The 18,553-nt window shown below is 38.5% G+C and overlaps 1 protein-coding gene across 4 annotated transcripts in view; it reads right to left on the reverse strand.

Moving 5' to 3' along the window:
• Positions 1-425: 425 nt before the first annotated feature.
• PTP4A2 (protein tyrosine phosphatase 4A2) overlaps positions 426-18,553 on the reverse strand; it is a 31,224-nt gene continuing 13,096 nt past the window's right edge. For all 4 annotated transcript variants that reach the window (XM_059376995.1, XM_059376992.1, XM_059376994.1 and 1 more), the window contains 5 exons: positions 13,926-14,634; positions 11,243-11,335; positions 6,369-6,499; positions 3,746-3,820; positions 426-2,911 (listed from right to left, as the gene is read on the reverse strand). In XM_059376995.1, coding sequence (XP_059232978.1) covers positions 2,803-2,911; positions 3,746-3,820; positions 6,369-6,499; positions 11,243-11,335; positions 13,926-14,021 — 504 coding nt within the window. In that variant the 5' untranslated portion in view covers positions 14,022-14,634 and the 3' untranslated portion in view covers positions 426-2,802. The remainder of the gene's footprint in view (positions 2,912-3,745; positions 3,821-6,368; positions 6,500-11,242; positions 11,336-13,925; positions 14,635-18,553) is intronic.

Genomic DNA, 18,553 nt, shown 5'->3' on the forward strand with positions numbered 1-18,553 from the left:
CTTAGCAGATAAGCTTGTTTTCTGAATGGATGGACACTTGCCCATGGTCTAAGGGAAATTTTCAACCCCTCAGTCCTATGATATACAAGGTTCCTCTTTTCTCACTGTTCTCTTAAGAGTCTTAAGAGTAAAAAGCTGCTTTATCACAATCTATGGTATAAACAAATCCCTTGGAATGAGATAAAATGAGTAATTCCTACAGTGCTGTGTCCAAGAACTAAACCACAAAATGTACCAGAAGTATCCCAACTCCAGTTAAGTTTACCCTTATTGAATACCTGGGCGGCATGAAATCTTTGAACTTCCCAACCTCTAATTATTTCACCTCCTTGCAGTAATTAACAGAACAGGCCTTGAGAATATCAAATTTTCTAAGGAGACATAAATGAAATTCAACATGAGGTGGAGAACGATACACAGACAAACAGCATGTAAAATAAGTTTTATTGTTCTTTAAAAGGGTTCGGGGTTTGGTTTTAAATCAGGCTGCATACCTTTCATCAGTCTGACATCTCTCTCACCATGTCAAACTGGCTTCAGCTAGCAATACTTCATTAAATCCAAAAGAAAAAAAAACTTTTAATTTTGAGGAAGAAAATCCAGTTCTGAGAACAATTAACATTAGTATGTAATTTAAAACAAAATGAGGGATAATGTTTCTTGTCGCTTTATACACCCTTCTCATACAGAACCAGGAATGTAATTTTCCTATCTCAGGCAGGCACTGATACTGCTGGACACTGCACACACATATACACACACATACACACACACACTCCCCACAAACAAAAATCAGAGCATGTTAAAGGGAAAAAGTTTGTTACTGTATTGATCAAAACCCTTGAAGTCAATAGACAGTCTGAGTTTAGAGGGATGCTATTTTGATCTTGAACCTATGTAAAGGAATCTATTGTCAGGTTCTAAAACAAAGAATTTTGGAGAGTACCATCATTTTTCACTTTAAAATTCTAAAAAGTTTCAAAAAGCATTATTTTGTTTTATTTTCTGGGATGGGAGAGGAGAGAATCTACAGATATTCATTTAGTTAAAAATCAAAACAACTCCGGCATAGGAAATAGGCAGTTCACATAGCCAGCCAACATCTGAGGTATCATCAGTGTGAGACAAGGTCCCAGTCCATTCCTACTGGCCTAGCTGATCCTAAAAAAAACGGGAAGTTTGTGGCTCTGCATAGCAAATTCCAGCAAGATAAGATGACCCTAAGCCTTTATACAAATCCTTAGAAGCAGAGCATTACTAAGTAATATTTAGATGACGAGTGCAAGAGCCCTGGATGGTGAACTTCAACTTGCTTGGTCAATGCAGCCCGGTCACTACTGCCTTCTGCAAAGGAGAAGACAGCTTCTCTAGATCAGCACATTGAACCTGGCAAAGAATCCGTGAAAATGACAGTACACCATTTCATTAGCAACAATCTCTTCACTACTCATTGGGTTGCTTTCTGTCTCTCTTCTACCCTGTATGGCCTGTGGACACACACTCACTAGGCATTGCTGGTTTTAAACCAGCATTTTGTTTTTTAATCCCAAAAAGAACCTAGTAAGAAAATAACAAGGCAATCAGTGGTTAAACTGAACTGTACATATAGGGGGTGGTTTGGAGAGTACACATCCCAGGCATTTCTCAAGTCCAAAATATCCTATCTTTGCTGTTATTCCTTTTACTGTTCCTGAAAATTCATAGTACAAGTAAGTCCTAAATAAAAATTTTAAACTACCAGCATTCTCTGAGATCATTAACAGAAAATCAGAGTAATGCTACAAACCCACAATTCTAGAAAGTGTAGAAGGTGTGCTAACTCTCTGCCTGGACACATCTTTAGTGATGGCCTGGAGTGCTCCCCTTCAGAAAACAGAAGTTTCTGGGATACCCACTTAGCTTCATTGGTTGGAAAAGAGAAAAATTCGACTCTCAGCCAAGTTCTTTGAGAAGAAAGACTATTCTTAAAATGCTATTTCCCCACTAATTTACCGAAATAAAAACCAAAACGAAAGGCTCTTGGCTACTTTGCCTAATGTTGAATAGGGTTTTCAAGAAAAGAAACTAACATGAACACCCCATCATCAGGAAAGACTACAAACCATCTGGATCATATAATATATATGCCACTGCTTTTTTTTTTTTTGGTGTTTTTTTTTTCTTTTTTTCTTTTTTTCTTTTTTTGTTTTGTTTTTTCTAAAAGTGCCCAGGTGGGCTTAAGGCTGCCAGACTGCACACACATCTACAGCAACAAGGGCTTCTCCTATTCCATCTATAACATGTATTAGGGGAAAAAAGAGGGATGGGGAAAGAAGAGTGGGAAAATATACACCCACCACCACCAAACAAAAGAAAGAAAGAAAGAAAGAAAGAGAAATCCCACATTAGGGAGATCTATGTGCCAAGCATAATGGAAAAGTGTGCTCCCCAAACAGATGGTTCTGCACAGGCTAATGTTCTGCTGGTTTTCCTTAGAGACCTATTTTGAAAAGTTAAAAAAGACAGGAGATTTTGATATAATTCAATCCTGGCAGAAATTCAAACTCCAACAATTAGGAGCAAAATCATCCTTCACTGAATTAATCCCTTTTTTCTTTCTCTTTTTCTTTTCTTAAACATTTTATTCATGTTATAGAGGGATTTCTTTTTTGTTTGCTTTTTTCCAATCATTAAGAAAGTGGTTGAGGAGTATTGAATCCATCACTACTTTGGTGACACAGTTAAGATTCCAGATTCACATTTCCAGGTACCAAGAGTTCCCTCTAAATGTACAATCAAGTCAGCCTTTGTTTACACTTCTTTCTACTGAACACAGCAGTGCCCATTGGTGTCTCGGACGCGCAATCGCATCTTAGGTCGGTATTTCTCCAGGTAAAGCAGCTGTTTGGAATTGAATGCTCCCCTTCTTTTTCTGAAAATACAAGAATGACAAACTTGATCATGTTAAAAAAAAGAGCTGTCTGACTCCCTGAAATGCATTATTTATGGCCTAAGGCCTTTCTAACTCCACACAGCTAAAAAAGGGCATATTTCCTATACCTTATCACTTCTTCAGAGGAAGGGCTGATGAGTGAGCAAGCAGTGTATGAAGCAGCAGCAGACCCAGATGGCATTCCTTGAAATATGTCACCTTCCTAGAGCTGCTACCATACATTTTATGCCCTCTTATGACAGTCTTTCTTTCCTTTTTTTTTTTTTTTTTTTTTTAAAGAAAAGGTTGAAAGAGAAAGGACAAGATAGTGACTGCTAAAGAATTATGGACAATAAAATAACATGGCCCATTAGTCCAGACCGATGCCAAGATTCTGTTTGGGCAATATCATCCTGATTTTGTGCCTGAACAGGTCACTAAGAGTCCTAAGTGATTAACTGCTTCTTTATAGATTCTCTTCCTTGCCTCTTGGTCCTAGGTACATTTGGAAGGTATTTTAGACATCCATTCAAAGTCACTAGATCACTTAAGACTACTACCTAGCTATTCATTTTAAAGATTCCTAGATATTCAAGTCATATACTGGACATATCCTACAGTGTCCAAATTTGCCACCTAAATTAGAAAATCTTTAAATCTGGGAACCAACAGTACTATTACAAGTCTCTCTACCACTTGTTCCTTTTGATTTCTTCAATCAAACAATCTTTTAAGCCAACAAATTATTCCATACTACAAAGGGTACTTTCCATAATTCCTTCTTCTTGTATAGTCTTGCTTTATGTGTTTCTGAACATAAAACTTTATACTCACTGTCTTATAAACTGAACTGCGTCTTCATACTTCATTCCACATTCAATCAAAGCAAGTGCAACCAGCACAGGTGCCCTACAGAGAGAAACCCATCTGTAAATATCCAAAAGTCTTTGGAATTAAAGGAATTTTTTTTTTTTAAAGATGTATTTATTTGAGAGAAGCTTGAGAGGGGTTAAGGGAGAAGAGGGAGAAACAGACTCTTCAATGAGCAGGGAGTCCGATGCGGGGCTCAATCCCGGGACTTGTGAACCATGACCTGAGCTGAAGGCAGATGCCTACCCGAATGAGCCACCCAGGCAAACTGAAAGACTTTTTTTAAAATCCAGAATTACATACTACCAAAATAATGCAAAGCTTGAGCTTTCCTTTTTTCCCTTATACTAAATATCTGGTTTCCCTATACAGTAAAGGAGAGTTTCTATGGTGTCATCCACTTCTAGTAAAGCACTAAATTCTGTATCTTCATTAAGAGATCTTTACTCTTGGGGCGCCTGAATGGCTCAGAAGGTTAAGTGCTGGACTCTTGATTTTGGCTCATGTCATGATCTCAGCATCGTGAGATCAAGCCCTGTGGGGGGCTCCATACTGGCTGTGAAGCCTGCTTCAGATTCTCTCTCCCTAACCCTCTGCTCCTCCCTGCTCCCCTGCAGGCATGTACTCTTTCTAAACAAAATCTTTATTCTTTAAAACATCACGTTATTATCTCAAATTTTCACATTTTATGTCATCAAAAATTCTTCATTAGTCTTTAACCAACATCACAGTAAAAAAAAAAAAAAAAAAAAAAAAAAAGACCAAATGTGTCATCTATATTGAGTGTCTCAGAAATTCATTACAAACCCATTTTAATATCTTTTCCTCATCAAATGCTAAAAAGTTGCTAGAGTTCTTCAACAAAATCCTTTCTGGAGCTAGTAAGATGTTAGAGAATTGGTCATTAAGAACAGATCTCTTTGGGGCGCTTGGGTGGCTCAGTGGGTTAGAGCCTCTGCCTTCGGCTCGGGTCGTGATCCCAGGGTCCTGGGATGGAGCCCCGCGTCGGGCTCTCTGCTCAGCCGGGAGCCTGCTTCCCTTCCTCTCTCTCTGCCTGCCTCTCTGTCTACTTGTGATCTCTATCTGTCAAATAAATAACTAAATAAAAGTTAAAAAAAAAAAAAAAAAAAGAACAGATCTCTTTGTAAGTACGTGGGCTTAGTTTTCTTAACATCTAACAAGGGACACTGAGGCCTGAGCAGGTCTCAACCTATCTGTGGTTTGGGGATGCTATCTGCTTCATAAAGCAAAGTAGAGGGTTTGTCTTCTGGGAAGACAAAGCTGTCTTCTCCTCTGAAAAAGTCTCCAACATAGTTGGATCTGGCATCTTTCAGGAACAGGAAGGCAAGGATTGAAGCCTTATGAGTCTGGGTTTACAGCTGAGGTAGAGAGAGAAGACAGTGGTTATAACCATAAAGTCCAGGTAAAGTGTAGTTACCTCCAGGACTCATCACTGTTAACACCCAGTCTGAGTTTCAGGACAGTCACAGAAGCAGATTCCTTAACAATAAAATAATAGTAATACACACACAGACAAAAATCTAGCAAGGGAAATGATGTTTCAAAATGTCCACTACATGGTACCAACTCTGGGCTACCTGTAGGATAGCTACCAGTTATAAAACTGCCCAAGTCAAGTTAGAACACTACCTTCACCCTTCAGAGTAAGGACTGGAACTTCTGACCCTGAAGAAGAAACTGTACCACACTAAACTGCAAAAAAAGGAAAAGGGCAAACAAAGGGCTGAGCAGGACTAATAATCTGAGTCACCACCACCTTGAGGCAAGAGCAGCCTGCACTAATGTTCTGAGTCAAAGTGCACATGATAAATTGGCATTTAATCTGCTGTTGATGAGAATGTTGCAACACCATTCCATGCAATGCTCAAGGAAAAAGGTTTTAAAATCAAAGTTAATTTTCGTTCTCCGTACATCTCCTTTCAGAAGTTTAAAGTTCAGCCATCTGCTCTGCACCTATTAACTTCCCATTCATCTCAATCCAAAATTAACCACATATAGATTCTTCGGAATCTAAAATTATTTCCATTTTGTTGCCCATTTCAAAGACCCATTTTCAAAGCCTTTTAGAATGTGAAATAATGAGGAAAAAAACTCATACTGAATTAAGACCGATTTTTAGCTCAAATATAAGATAATTACATTAAATCAGTTTAAAAACAATCTCTGAGCCATCATCCACTAAGTCAGAAGCAGACAACCCACGAAACACAAAAAGCTGCCTTAAGAAACCATTAAACCAGGGGCGCCTGGGTGGCTCAGTGGGTTAAAGCCTCTGCCTTCAGCTCAGGTCATGATCCCAGGGCCCTGGGATTGAGCCCTGCATTGGGCTCTCTGCTCAGCAGGGAGCCTGCTTCCCCCCCCCCCCTCTCTGCCTACCTCTCTCTACTTGTGATCTCTGTCAAAAAAAAAAAAATTTAAAAAAAAAAAAAAAAAAGAAACCATTAAACCAGCTTCTGCTCTCATTTCCTTTTCCTTCAGGTAATTACATATTTGGTGTAATAAATACAAAACTTCTACCAAAGTGAAATTTTTGATAATGAACTCTGAGACAAAGGTAAGAGCTTACCTTCCCAATCCTGCAACACAATGCACTGCAACACAGCAACCTGGCTCTTCACGAAATTTGGTTTTTAACAGGTTTAGCCAATCATCTACTATCTGATTAGGGGGTGGCGCTCCATCATCAAACGGCCAATCCTGGAAAGAAAAGATCTTTTATATTACACTGTTATTTTTTGCAGCATAGTATCTAATGCAGAACAGCTGCACAGAAATAGGGTGGATCAAACTGAACTAACTATACTTTATACACCTGGTTTTGTTTTTTTTAAGGGGATGTGGGTGCAGGGGGTGGGGGAGAGAATCTTAAGCAGGCTCCATGCACAGCACAGAGCCCAATACAGGGCTCAATCTCATAACCCTGAGATCATGACCTGAGCCAAAATCAAGAGTTGGACCCAACCGAATGAGCCATCCAGTTGCCCCCACATACCTATTCCATTTTTTTTTAAAGATTTTATTTATTTATTTGAGAGAGAGAGAGAGAGAGTATACAAGCAGGGGGAAGGGTAGAGGGAGAAGCAGACTCCCTGCTGAACTAGGGAGCCCAACACAGGGCTTGATCCCAGGACCCTGAGATCATGACCTCAGCTGAAGGCAGACAATCGACTGAGCCACCCAGGTGACCCAATACATACCTATTCTTAATAACACAATTCTGATCACTACTGAAGTTTTTTTCTTTTTTTTTTTTTTTTTTTTTGTTTTTTAAATATTTTATTTATTTATTTGACAGAGAGAAATCACAAGTAGATGGAGAGGCAGGCAGAGAGAGAGAGAGGGAAGCAGGCTCTCCGCTGAGCAGAGAGCCCGATGCGGGACTCGATCCCAGGACTCTGAGATCATGACCTGAGCCGAAGGCAGCGGCTTAACCCACTGAGCCACCCAGGCGCCCCTGAAGTTTTTTTCTAAGATCAAAATTGTTGTTCTAAGATCAAAAGTTGCCAAGTAACTTAACCTTCTAGATGACATGTCAGCACTGTAAGCATCTAATTTTATCTTATAGAAATCTCTTATCAGAGTGGTTAAAAAAAAACTAGTGTTCTTCAAATATTTTTATTTGAATAAAGCAATAATTAGACATAATGGAGACTGTTACTAAGGCCTAGGCAAAGTATGAGAGAATACAACACCTGTCAATATAATTTAAAAGTCCACTCTGGCACAGAAGTATACCAAGTAGTATCTCATTGATCTCTACAAATATTTTGAGGATTATCCCCAAAGAGCTCTAAGCTCTGATGCCTTTTCTTTAGAGAAAGGCTCTTTCATAAGAAATCTCCAGTAGTTAGCATATCATAACAGAAATATACTACCATCTTTGTGCTTATATATTTTAAAAATGGGGTAGGGAGGCACCTCGGCGGCTCAGTCAGTTAAGCATCTGCTTTCGACTTGATCATGATCCCAGGGGCCTATGTATCTGGCTTCCTGTTTGGCGAGAAGAGTCTACTTCTCCCTCTCCCTCTGCCCCTCCCCATACTTATGCACACTCTCTAACAAATAAAATCTTTAAAAATAAATAAATAAATAGCCAAGTACTAAATATTTTTGAAGCTCTGCCTAAATTATACATATCCCATTTAACAAGCACAGTGCCACAGGATAGGCTCCTGAGCAAATGGAGACCTTTTTTCCAAGTATCCCTTTTTCTTTTTACATTCATCAATTTGTTTATGTGTGTGTTTTTAAGTCACCTCTACCCCCAAGGTGGGGCTGAAACTCACGACTCCAAGATTAAGAGTTGCATGCTCCACTGACTGAGCCAGCCAGACACCCCTTGGGTTGTTTTTTAATTAAGACCAACCCCATGAGCATCTAGGCAGGGTTTATCTTCCTTTCTACCTAGAAAAAGGGCCCAAGAAACCAACATAAATCAGCTTTAAGGAAAGAAGGGAAGAGAATTCACATTTTGCATTCCCCTACTCCCATCCAGCTTCAAGAACAGATATGCAAAAACACTGGGAATTTTTTTTTAAACATAAGATTACTCTAATGAGGCTGGATAAGGATACTCTAAGATGCTAGAGAAAGAAAAAGAAAAAAAAAGTGACAAAGCACTAAATTGATTCTGCACTCATCACAGGCACCGCTAGAACACTTCATGTAGCCCATTAGCCGTGACAACACATTATGTTTGATTTGTCAACTACATCCCATAATTAAAGGGCTGTCAGTGTTATCATTATAAATGTCACTAAGTTTAACTGTAAATAGCAGTAAAACCAGTAAGCAAGTGCCTTACAATATGAGCTTATTTCCTCTAATACTACCTAAAATGCACCCAGTTAAGTAACAATAATGTGAAATATGCTTCACTTGTTCATATTAAGCAGTTTCTATAAAAAAATCATTAAAATAATTATTTAGAACTGTCTGAACTTCAAACTCACATAACTGAAATTGCCATTAGTCTTTCCCAATATGCCTCTGATTTGCAAGAACATTAGTTAAAAGACTTTAAAGGTCTAATTTGGGGGATATCCTCTTATAAAGTATTCCAGGGGCACCTGGTGGCTCAGTCAGTTGAGCATCTGACTTGGTTTCAGAATGGAGTCTGCCTGAGATTCTTTCTCTCCCTTTGTCCCTCCCCCCACTCACACTCTCTCTCTTTCTCTAAAATAAATAAATAAATAAAACCACAAAATATTCTAAACTTTCTTCACCTAGAAAAAGTAGATTAAACAATCCACTTAAAATCTCTGGAAAAAGGGGGCACCTGGGTGGCTCAGTGGGTTAAAACCTGTCTTCTGCTCAAGTCATGATCCCGTGGTCCTAGAATCGAGCCCCGCCTAGGGCTCTCTGCTCAGCAGGGAGCCTGCTTCCTCTCTCTCTGCCTGCCTCTCTGCCTACTTGTGATCTCTGTCTGTCAAATAAATAAATAAAATCTTAAAAAAAAAAAAAAACCCTCTGGAAAAAGGAAAGAAATTCCAAGCTTAATTCTAAATGTTAGATTTTTAATTTTATCTGATCACAGCTATTTAATAAACCAAAGTGTCAAAAGTGTCAATTTAAATGCACAGAATAAATCCCAGACTCGCCATTATCTTCAACATCCTAGTTCAAGTTCTTTAGTTCACTTCTACTTCAAAGAAGTGTTTACCAACATTACTGATTCAAACAAACTATAGTCAACCCACAGTTCATTTTCTCATCCATGCCATCTGTCAAAACAAACTGATTTCTCATCTGCCCACTGGAGAACATACTCACAATATAGGAAAAAGAACTCATAGTCAACCTAGTTTCAGAAGTTAAAATTTTGTTTTTATATCTTTAAACACAAGATTACATTTTATACATGTTTATACCTATCCCCAATGACTTCCAGCCAGGGCACCTTAAAGTCCTTTAGAAATGGCAATACAAGCAAATCATTACCATGGCATTCTATTAAAATACATTTTTTAAAAACATAATGCTTGGCTATTTAGTTTTTGTGTTTCACCAAATGGAGGTAAGGAAACTTTATGGATCAGATATAAGACAACTGCCTTACCAACAGGACATTTATTTTCTTTGCATGAACTGCCTTCCCAACTACTGACCAATGCATAGAGACTACAGACCTTTCCAAAAAAAAAGAACATAACCTCCTACCACTATCTTCTTTATTACTTTCTTCCTAACCAACTACCTTAAAACTCTCTAATTCTCTTATTCTCTTCCTACAATACTGTCTTCCCACAATTAAATCAAAGAACCCTACTAAAACACCTAAGACTACAAGGTCATTTCATTACATGCTCTTGAGCTTCAAGCAACTATTTATAGGCAAGAAGGCACAAAATTTTACCTAATCTGAGACTCCTGTTTCCAATAAAAGAAATAGTGTACTTAGAGACTAAGGAGGAATTTAAAATAATTCCAATCGCTTCATGTTCAAACTGAAAATAAAAGAAACCTAATCACAGAAAACCTTCTTAGAAACCTACCACAAAGTGTCAGAAGCAAGATGCCCTCTCCCATCTTAACCTCTTCTCTAGGCTTTTCTGTCCCCTATCGGTTTATCCACAAAACAGTAAGTAACGAATTAGTGTTTGCAAAGTCAGAAAGAATACAGCTGGTCCTCAAACAACACAGGTTTGAACTGTGTGGGTCCATTTACAGGCAGATTTTTTTCTAATAAACACAGTATAGTACTATAAATGTATTTTCTCTTATTTTTTCTTAATAAAATTTTCTTCTCTCTAGCTAACTTTATCGTAAGAATATAGCACATAATACATGTAACATACAAAATACATGTTAATGTATTTTGCTATATAATGCTATTGGTCGGGCCCCTAACCTCACATTCAAGAGCCAACTGTATTTCCATGTGACTTAAAAATTTCTGATGGAAATTAGTTAGATTCAAACCAGTAGCCTAGATACAAAAGCTAAATATTGCAATAATATCCTAGAGAAAACAAAATGCAAATTTCCATTTTCTTAAAATAAGTGTACACTCAATTTTGCTTTTCATTGTTGAAAATACTCCACATACATAGACTTTAAGGGCACAAATGAACAAAACTGCCAATTCAAAAACCTTTTAAAGACTGTTTTCAACACCGTATCTCCTATAAGCTTAAAAAGCATACTACTGGGGCGCCTGGGTGGCTCAGTGGGTTAAGCCGCTGCCTTCGGCTCAGGTCATGATCTCAGGGTCCTGGGATCGAGTCCCGCATCGGGCTCTCTGCTCAGTAGGGAGCCTGCTTCCCTCTCTCTCTCTCTCTGCCTGCCTCTCCGACTACTTGTGATTTCTGTCAAATGGATGAATAAAATCTTTAAAGAAAAAAAAAAAAAGCATACTTCTGAGGGCCTGATTTTAAAAATAGTTAAGTTTAAAAAGGTACTACTTGTTTGTAGTGAAAGATGAAAACACTACACACTCACTAGAACGTGGATTCCTTCTTTTTCAACTGGAGCCTTATCGTATGTAGCATCACAAACTCGAACCAAAGTTGTCACTCCATACTTCTTAAGTTCCTTTAAAGAAGACAAATACAAGACAAATACAAGGTATCATACTTTTAGAATCTGCAACCAAAGCTTTAAAAATAAACTGAAGCAATGAGACATCATTTTTAGACAAAGATAAAAATCATTCTCATTGTGGCAACATATAGAATGAACACTCAGGCTCTTACTGGAAGCATCAACACAATCACCTTTATAAAGGGACAATTTGGTAACGTCACAAAAACTATAAAAGCACAATACACTTTGACCTAGAAATTCTACTTCTGAGAATTTATACTAACAAAGTAATTAAAGATATACCCAAATATTTTGGTACCAGTGTGTTCAACATGGGCTGTTTGGAATGGTAAAAAGATGGAAAGATGAATAGTCCAAAAACAGGGTAACATAATATGGCACATTCATAAAGGATACTGTGACAGCTATAAAAATAATACTAAAAAGGATGGGGGAAGATTTTTTAAAACATAGTGTGATCCTGGGGCACCTGTCTCGGGTTGTGATATCGGGGTCCTGGGACGAAGCCCTGCATCAGGCTCTCTGCTCAATGGGGAGCCTGCTTCCCCTCTCTCTCTACCTGCCTCTCTGCCTACTTGTGATCGCGCTCTCTCTGTCAAATAAATAAAATATATATATATATATATATATATATATATATATATATATATATATATATGTATTCCCTCTCTCCCTCTCTCACTCTCTCCCTGTGTCAAATAAATAAATAAAATCTTCAAAAAAAATGTTTAATTTAAAAACAAAATCTTTTAAAAAATCAATAAAATGAAAAAACAGAGGTAATTTTGAAATTAAGATTTAAAAGTGGTATCATATTACGAAGCCTACATATATACCATCAAAGCCAGAAGCCTTGCTGCTTGGGACGCTTGGGGGCTCAGTGGGTTAAGCGTCCACCTTCAGCTCAGGTCAGGATCCCAGGGTCCTGAGATGGAGCCTGCATCACATTGGGCTCTCTGCTCAGCAGGGAGCCTGCTTCTCCCTCTGCCTCTGCCTGCCTCTCTGCCTACTTGTGATCTCTCTCCCTGTGTCAAATAAATAAATAAATAATCTTAAAAAAAAAAAAAAAGCAGCAGCCTTGTTCCTTTAAAAATTTTCCTACTGCATGCCTAATCCAGTGACCACCTATTTTCAGTGGGCCACTAACATCTTTTTATAGTTAAAGGACAGTGGCCTCTGCCACTTCTGGAGTCTATGGCCAAGGAATCCATAGGCTGAAAATAGTATCACATAATTCAACGAGGCTTAAAGGTGACTGAACAACCTAAGGGCACACAGGCCTGGAATCAACTTGTACACTGTGTACACAAAGTTAAGAAGCTCTGGGAATTAAGTATAAATGAGCAGGAACAATGCTATCCTATAAGAAGCGTCCATCTAGGGATGCCTGGGTGGCTCAGTTGGTTACGTGGCTGCCTTCGGCTCAGGTCATGATCCCAGCGTCCTGGGATCGAGTCCCGCATCGGGCTCTCTGCTCAGCAGGGAGCCTGCTTCTCCCTCTACCTCTGCCTGCCACTCTGTCTCCCTGTGCTCACTCTCTCTGACAAATAAATAAATAAAATCTTAAAAAAAAAAAAAGAAAAGAAAAAGAAAAAAAAGTGTCCATCTATCATTTTGTTATCTAAAGAGTAAAGTTATTTTAATTGCTAAAGGAATTTAATTCTCACAGAAAGGCCTTCTAAAACAGACACAGGAAAAGTTGTTAGTATTACATGGAGTCAATAATTTTAAAACATTTCAAAGTACAGATAAAATCCTACTAAAATGAACTCCACAGTGGCCATTCACTGAAAGGTTGTAACAGAAATTTTTATAGTAAGTATTTGTGTCCTTAAGCAAGTCAAAACCTCTTCTGAACTACTGTGCCATCTGTAACATGAGAGGGGTGGATTTAGGATCCCTAGGAGTTCATTCAGCTAAGACTACTCCATAAATATAGCAGAGAAAATGAAGGATCTGACATAAAAATGTTATCTAAAATACCTTTCCTCCCTGTAAGGTTCTAATCCGTGTATATGATGGTTACTATTGCTAAGTAGTTCTGGAGTACGTTTTCATCAAAAGAGGCTAGAATATTTGAGGCAGACATGGGTTTCTGAGTCAGACACAGTTCTACCGTAGGCTGTATACCTTGAGGTAAATTACTAAGTTACCATATTGCTCTGAAACTCAGTTTCCTCATCTAGAGGATGAAGACAGTAACAGTACCTATACCTCATAGGGCTATTTTGAGTAGTAAATGATATAATGCACAAAACTGCTTATTGTAATGTTGGATACATACTAAGTGTTCAATAAATGTTAATTATTTTTATTATTAAAAATATGATGAACTGCTATGTAGAAAGGATATTGAAAAACTAGATAATTTCTAAAGTCTCCCCAAATTCCATAAATGTTCTTTTAAAAATCTGTTATAGTTAATTCAACCCAATTCAAACAAAGATTAGTAGGAGGATGATCCATATTCCAAACAAAGAAATAAACAGCCTTGGGTTAAGAGATGCCTTCAAAATGCTGTTCATTTATAACTGTACCGATCAATCAACCCAAAAAGTAGACCAAACTGCAGTCTTACCTCTGTGAATTTGTTGAGGGTAGCATTGGTAGGGTTGTGAGTTATCAGAAAACGCATGTTCTCATAGGAGATCTCCACAGGGGCTGGACGGTTCATTATGGCAAATAAAAAGTGTGAGCGTGCGTGTATGGGTGTGATGGGGGAAATGACCAAAAAAAAAAAAAAATCAATAAATCTTGAAATGTTTCACAGCAGAAAACATTAAAAAAGACCACTAAAATGCCTACTATCGATCAGTGTTTGCTCTATTCAACTTGTTTATTCTTTAAGAAGCTTCTCTCTTCAAGGTAAGCAGAAGTATTTAGAATCCACTTGAATCCAAATTCAACTTGGGCCTCAATGTCTGCAGATGGATACCTTCGGACTCCAAAAAAATCCAACTACATACAAAATTTAAGTAGCCTTTACTACATTTAGGCACTAGTGAGACAAGTTAAAAGTGTAGGTTGCTTTCCACTTTTGTTTACTTGATGCTTAATTTTACTGGAGTCATTAAAAGAAATATGCTTGTAATAAAAAAAAAAAAAAAAAAAAAGCCAACTATTTCTGAGGCCAGTCTTGGTGTCCAGAGTCTTCAAGGCAAGGTTAATTATGGCACATAGAACCCCCAAGCTCACTTGTCAGCGAAAACGCTGTGCTGAGCCTGGCAGAAGTCTGCCCTCACGCTCAGAATCGCCATAAATGTGCAACGTATATCCCAACGAAAAACCTAGAGGAGAAAAGCATAAGTAAAATGAACTGGAGACTGACAGCACAGTAAACATATTCAAAGTCAAGAATACGTTCTCTATGAATCCAAAGACATCTGAAATGCCACCAATTCTTAATTACTGTCATCTACAAAGACAATGTTAAAAAGGTATACCAAGAATTTTAAAAGTCAGAAATTCAAAAGTATGATTTCTTTTTCAAAAGAGGGTTCAACAAAATTTCTGTATTCGTAAGAATATTTGTAACTCAAGTCATTTTTAAGTGACCTTATTTTCAAGTTCATTTATTTTATTTTTACTTGACAGAGATCACAAGTAGGCAGAGAGAGAGGGGGAAGCAGGCTCCCCACCTAGCAGAGAGCCCGAAGTGGGGCTCAATCCCAGAACCCTGAGACCACGACCTGAGCTGAAGGCAGAGGTTTTAACCCACTGAGCCACCCAGGCACCTCTTTCAAGCTCATTTAAAAGAGTTATTAGGGTTGCCTGGGTGGCTCAGTTGTTAAGTGTCTGCCTTAGGCTTGGGTCATGATCACAGTGTGCTGGGATCAAGCCTTGCACTGGGCTGCATGCTCAGCAGGAAGCCTGTTTCTCCCTCTCCCACTCCCCCCGACCCAGGCCGCTTGTGTTCCCTCTCTGTCTCCCTGTCAAATACATAAATAAAATCTTCTAAAAAAAAGTTAAATTAAAAAAAAAAGAGTTATTATTGGGGCGCCTGGGTGGCTCAGTGGCTTAAGACTCTGACTTCAGCTCAGGTCATGATCTCGGGGTCCTGGGATCGAGCCCCGCATCGGGCTCTCTGCTCAGTGGGGAGCCTGCTACCCCTCTCTCTCTCTCTGCCTGCCTCTCTGCCTACTTGTGAACTCTCTCTCCCTGTCAGATAAATAAATAAAATCTTTAAAAAAAAAAAGTTATTAAAAGATCCTTAAAGAGGACGCCTGGGTGGCTCAGTGGGTTAAGCCGCTGCCTTCGGCTCAGGTCATGATCTCAGGGTCCTGGGATCGAGTCCCGCATCAGGCTCTCCACTCAGCAGGGAGCCTGCTTCCTCCTCTCTCTCTCTCTGCCTGCCTCTCTGCCTACTTGTAATCTCTGTCTGTCAAATAAATAAATAAAATCTTTAAAAAAAAAAAAAAAAAGATCCTTAAAGAAAGCTTCCCTCCATAGACTCTTCATAAAGCTCACAATGATTGCATTCTTCTGCTTTGATGGTTCAGTCCTTTACACAGACACTTTGCTTAAAATAACATACATCTATCTATAGGGGCACCTGGGTGGTTCTGTGGTTAACTGCCTCTGACTCAGGTCATGATCCCAGGTCCTGGGATTAAGCCCTATGTCAGGCTCCCTGCTCATCGGGGAGCCTGCTTCTCCCTCTCCCTCTGCTGCTCTCCCTCTGTCAAGTAAATAAATAAAATCTTAAGAAAAAGAAAAGATACATCTGGTAAAAGGATAAAGGGTATTTACCAAAATTCCACTTTGAGGATTTAATTCTTTCTATCCAAAGGATATGCACTGGCCCCCCAATTATAACACCAGTCCATAAAGTGCTTTTGAAAAAATTTATTTTCCTTACAACTCTAAGTAGTTGTTACTACCTACAAGGGATGAAGAAAGAGAAGTGACTTTTCTAAGGTGAATATCTTCTGTTAATCAAAGGGTTTTTATTCTAATGTACAGTAATGCCTACTGCCTCAACTAATGCATAAATCCCATTCTCTCATTTCTAGTCCAGTTTACCTTTTTTTTTTTCCCCTGAAAGAGAGAGTCAAACAATCTCAAGAAAGCTTGAAGCCCAACACACAGCCTGATGTAGGGATCTATCTCACGACCCTGAGATCATGACATGAGCAGAAATCTAGCATCGGACACTCAACTGACTGAGTCACCCAGGCACTCCTAGTCCAGTTTACCTTTTTACTATTTCTCACATCACATCACTATCTCAAGAGTACAAAAGCACCTAAAGGTCATCGATTCAACACAGCATTCTCCTCCCCATACCAAAAACAAGGTGAGAAAGAAAAGTGGCAGAATTTTTTATATTATTTTGGGCCTGCTGTACTGAAACACAGTAATCTTTATAGTTATCTCAGTCAGAGAATCAACAAAATCATAAGTTGCTCTGAGGGCACCCTGGCTGGCTCAGTCGGTACAGCAAGCAACTCTTGATTCTGGTCATGAGTTTGAGCCCCATGTTGGGTGTAGAGATTACATAAATAAGTAAATCTTCATAAATAAATAAACAGATAGCTCTGGAAATAGGGACAACGTCTAAGTTCTTTCCCTTGTGTCTTCTCTAACCCACCAATAAATGCTTATTTAGTAGTCTCTGAAAAGATGACTGTGACCAGATAGAAAAAGACATGAAAGGTAAGTACCACAGAACCATTTCAGGAGGAAACGAAAATACAATTAAGAATTTTAGGAAAAGGGGTGCCTGGGTGGCTCAGGAGGTTAAAGCCTCTGCCTTTGGCTCAAGTCATGATCTCAGGGTTCTGGGATCAAGCCCTGCATCATCCGGCTCTCTGCTCAGCAGGGAGCCTGCTCCCTCCCCCCACCCCTGCCTCTCTCTGCCTGCCTCTCTGCCTTCCTGTTAACCCCTTTAAAAAAAAAAAAAAATCTTAAAAAAAAAAAAAAAAAGGAAATTGTAAGAAAAAAACAAGGCCTACAAACTTTCAAGCCTATTCTATCCACAAGTCTTTTTATGATATTCTTATGACACTGTATTTTTAAAGTTACATACTTGTAACAATATTATCATGGACACAAGCACAAAACTCAAATGTTCCTAAAATACGAAAGATATGCAAGAAATTAGAAATTCAAAGCGGCATTCTAGGAACTTCAATACCTCAGCAGAAATTATACACTACAGTAAAATCATGAATCTTCTAATACTCAAACTAAGAAAAATAAAAATATATACTACCACTTTCCTAACTGTAATCCCAAAACAGGAACCTTAGATTACACATTTGATAGAGTACTCCTTGTACAGTCAAGGAATTGTAAAGCTAGGAGAAACTTAGAACAATGACTCTGACCTTTAAAAAAAAAAAAGAAAGAAAGAAAGAAAGAAAAGAAAAGAAAACAGAAAAACAAAATGATGTTTGGGAGCAAGAGAGGTTAAAATGACTTAACTAAGACCACATCACTAATTAGTAGCAGATCAAAGACAGGAACCCAGGTCTCCTAACTCAATTAATTTTTCCTTCAATTTTGACTATGGAGGTATCCACATATTTTTCAGGTCATAATCTTTTTCATGTAACTCTAACTTTTCTTCAAATATTTGCTTGGATGTTGAACTGCAACTCTGTGACCTTAAATAAGGGGAGAAAAGATTATTAAAGTAACCACTCAAAGAACAATGGTTTGCATGCAGTGAAAAGCAAAACACAAGGAAATTCTAACCTGTTTGAATCCCTTTGGTTTAATGATGTTATCGCAGCTAATATGTGTGTCAGCTGAATAAAGGCACTGAAAGACCAGCTTTGTAGTGATGGCCAGTTTTGAAAGGTTACAGCTCTAGCATTAAGTTTTCTAGCTAGTCTCCAGTGTTTGTCCACTTAGCAAACAGAGCAAGTTTTATCCCATCTTATTCCTTTTGGAAGTACCACTTCCAAGGATAAGGATAATTCATTATTAGATTTTCAATTCTTAACAAACTTCAATTCTTTAAAAAATTAACAATTTTTCAATTCTTAACAAAAATAACAAAATCCCCAGCAAAGGAATTTCCACCAAATCAAACAGTATGTCCTATTAATGTTAAAAGATGTATGATAAAAACAAGCTTCTGGGGGCACCTGGGTGGCTCAGTTGGTTAAGCCGCTGCCTTCGGCTCAGGTCATGATCCCAGCGTCCTGGGATCGAGTCCCACATCGGGCTCCTTGCTCGGCAGGGAGCTGCTTCTCCCTC

Source organism: Mustela nigripes, chromosome 14, assembly GCF_022355385.1.
Source record: "Mustela nigripes isolate SB6536 chromosome 14, MUSNIG.SB6536, whole genome shotgun sequence".
NCBI lineage: Eukaryota > Metazoa > Chordata > Mammalia > Carnivora > Mustelidae > Mustela > Mustela nigripes.